Source organism: Phytophthora parasitica, assembly GCF_000247585.1.
Source record: "Phytophthora parasitica INRA-310 unplaced genomic scaffold supercont2.55, whole genome shotgun sequence".
Lineage (NCBI taxonomy): Eukaryota > Oomycota > Peronosporomycetes > Peronosporales > Peronosporaceae > Phytophthora > Phytophthora nicotianae.
Window position 1 is genome coordinate 196,769 of NW_008649041.1, and position 2,595 is coordinate 199,363.

Sequence of the window (2,595 nt, forward strand, 5' to 3'; positions counted from 1 at the left end):
TTCAGTGGACGTCGCAGGCAGAATCGGTCGGCGAACAGCGTGGACATCGGCATGACCGGGTTGATTGACTGGGAGAGTTACGTGTGTGCTAGACGGCTGATTCGGTTGTAAGCGTTCGTGGTGGCGTCTTCTGCTTCTTTTTACTACGGTCGACACTGGCTTCTGGACAGTGGTTCCTACCCACTGTGATACATGAACGGCCTCAGAAAGTAGAAGGAAATGGTTTTGCTATGATCGGCAAAATCTTGTAGCAACATAAGAAACAATATGTTGCGCGATGGTGTACCACCTCAACTTCGATGCACGATGACAGGCTTGGCGAAAGTGCCAGGTAGGTCGCCCTGCTTGTGGTTGGCGTTCGAGCATAATAGCGGCCAAATGCATTATCCTGCCTTGTGCTTGAACCATAGCGGCGCAGAAGCATGAGGCGATGTTGCCAGATCGAGTGAACTCGAGCCATCACCAGCGCTGCATCAGCACACCCACTGTCGTAATCCACTGTCAGGAATCAGAGGATGATGGACAACGACTCGGACCCCAAAGTTGACGGAGTGCAAGTTGCTCTACTTCGACGCGCAACGTAAGCCAGTTATGGTTCGAACTACGCCATATGAGAAAAAAATGGAAATCGAAACAAACGTAACAAGAAAGCGGACATTGTATCACCTCTCACCTAATTCAATTACAATAAAAGCTGCCCAGTTCTGCGCGCCACAACGCACTGTGCTGGAACACGGTGCTCCTGCTACAGTACAAATGAGCTCTTGCATCACTCGGCGGTGGTTATCACACGCTATATTGGAACGTTTATTTATTTTTGGACGAGAAACTTGCGTGGTCTGATTCTTTTTTTAACATGTCCAGCATCCGATCCTCGAACGCGCTTAGTTGAAGCGCGCTTCAAGGACTTGAACCTGAAAGATCTAAAGTGAACTTTAGTCTTAAGTCATCCACCAAAGGCGAACGCTGCTGAAGATCGTATTTCACGTAGTTTTTTTTAACGAACGCGAATCATGAGGACCAAAAATGCAGGAAGCAGCGAAAAGAAGCACAGTGTTTTGTTGAATACATAGCAGCCACGACTGTAGCTGCGACGAGCAACGTGCTACGGCAGCGTGCCAACCGTTGCCAAGGGTTCGTTGGTCATTTGAAGTGTACCACTTCACGCGTGACCGTTCCGTCAGAGTTCAGTCTGCACATACCGCTTGAGTTGCTGCAAGGGAATCGTGTTTCCTTCGAATTTCTGCCCGCAAAAGACGCATCTATCTTGCTGCAGTTAAAAACACGCAGTACGTCTAGCACACACGTAACTCTCCCAGTCAATCAACCCGGTCATGCCGATGTCCACGCTGTTCGCCGACCGATTCTGCCTGCGACGTCCACTGAACGACGCGCTCTATGGACCCGTGGGGCTCTACGAGGACACAAAGCGCGGCGAGATTGTCGCCATCAAGCAGGTGTCGCTCGCGCGGGCCGTGGCGGCGCTGCGTCGCAACCCAAACATGGACAACCCCTGGAGCGAGCACCGCGTGGTCTCGCGCCTTATGACGCTGCCACCGCACACAAATGTCGTTCGTTTCCGCGGCGAGTTCCTGCACATGCAGGATACATGGTGCGTCGTCATGGAGTTTTGTCCTGGTGGAGACCTGTGGGATCTCCTGGAGTGCTCACCCAAGAACCGCCTGCCTGAGAGTGAAGCGCGCCAGCTCTTCCGTCAGTGCGTTCGTGGCGTGCGGTTCCTACACGCACACGGCATCGCACACCGCGACCTATCGCTCGAGAATGTCTTCTATTGTCGCGGTGTGTGTAAGATCGGCGACTTCGGTCTCAGCACGGACGCGGCGCTTAGAGGCAGTGGAGAGGCCGTGGGCAAGGCCTATTACATGGCGCCCGAGGTGGTCAACCAGGAGGCGTACGACGCCTACGCTGCCGACATGTGGTCGCTCGGTATCATGCTCTTCATCATGCTCACGGGGTCGCCGCTCACGTCCAATGCGTCACGCGACAACAAGCCGTTTGCCGCGTTTTGCGAGCTGGGCGTGGCGAAGGTCATCGACTCATGGGGACTCTCGGATCGGATATCCGTCGAGACAGTTGTGCTGCTGGACACGTTGCTCAGCGTGAACCCGGCCGAGCGACCAACATCGACCGAGCTACTTGAACTCCTGGAGGTGGCAGGCGATGGTATTAATAGTCGTCCAGCAGTAGTGTAGCTGGAGATAATAGTGATGTAGAAGGTAACCCGACGATGTCGTAAAACATATTGGAAGCAGCACGTAATATAATACCGAAATAATCTAAAGTCAATGCGCACTTGAGACAAATAGTCGCTTAAAAATAATAGCTTAACCTAGTTGGTTGAGCTGAGGCATGCAGCGTGAGGTCAAGGCTATCTCATCGAATCTCTCGCTGGCATAGGGGCTGCGAAAGAACTTTTTGTAGACCAAAAGAGCATTAAAGCCGTGCTGACTGATTGCTGCTCTACTTGCACCTCACACTTTCTAAAACGACGACGTTCGCGTCCAGATTTTGAAATCTGAAAACCTGGTCGAAAACCTGTTTCTAGAAAAGAGAAGTATGTCTTTTATCGTTGTT

The 2,595-nt window shown here is 52.0% G+C and overlaps 1 protein-coding gene across 1 annotated transcript; it reads left to right on the plus strand.

The window, feature by feature from the left end:
- Window positions 1–1,334: 1,334 nt before the first annotated feature.
- PPTG_15493 (serine/threonine protein kinase) lies at window positions 1,335–2,331 on the plus strand (the record flags this gene model as incomplete). The annotated part of the gene is made up of 1 exon (XM_008913704.1): window positions 1,335–2,331. The coding sequence occupies one exon, from the start codon at window positions 1,335–1,337 to the stop codon at window positions 2,211–2,213; it is 879 nt and encodes a 292-aa protein (XP_008911952.1). The 3' UTR covers window positions 2,214–2,331.
- Window positions 2,332–2,595: the final 264 nt, after the last annotated feature.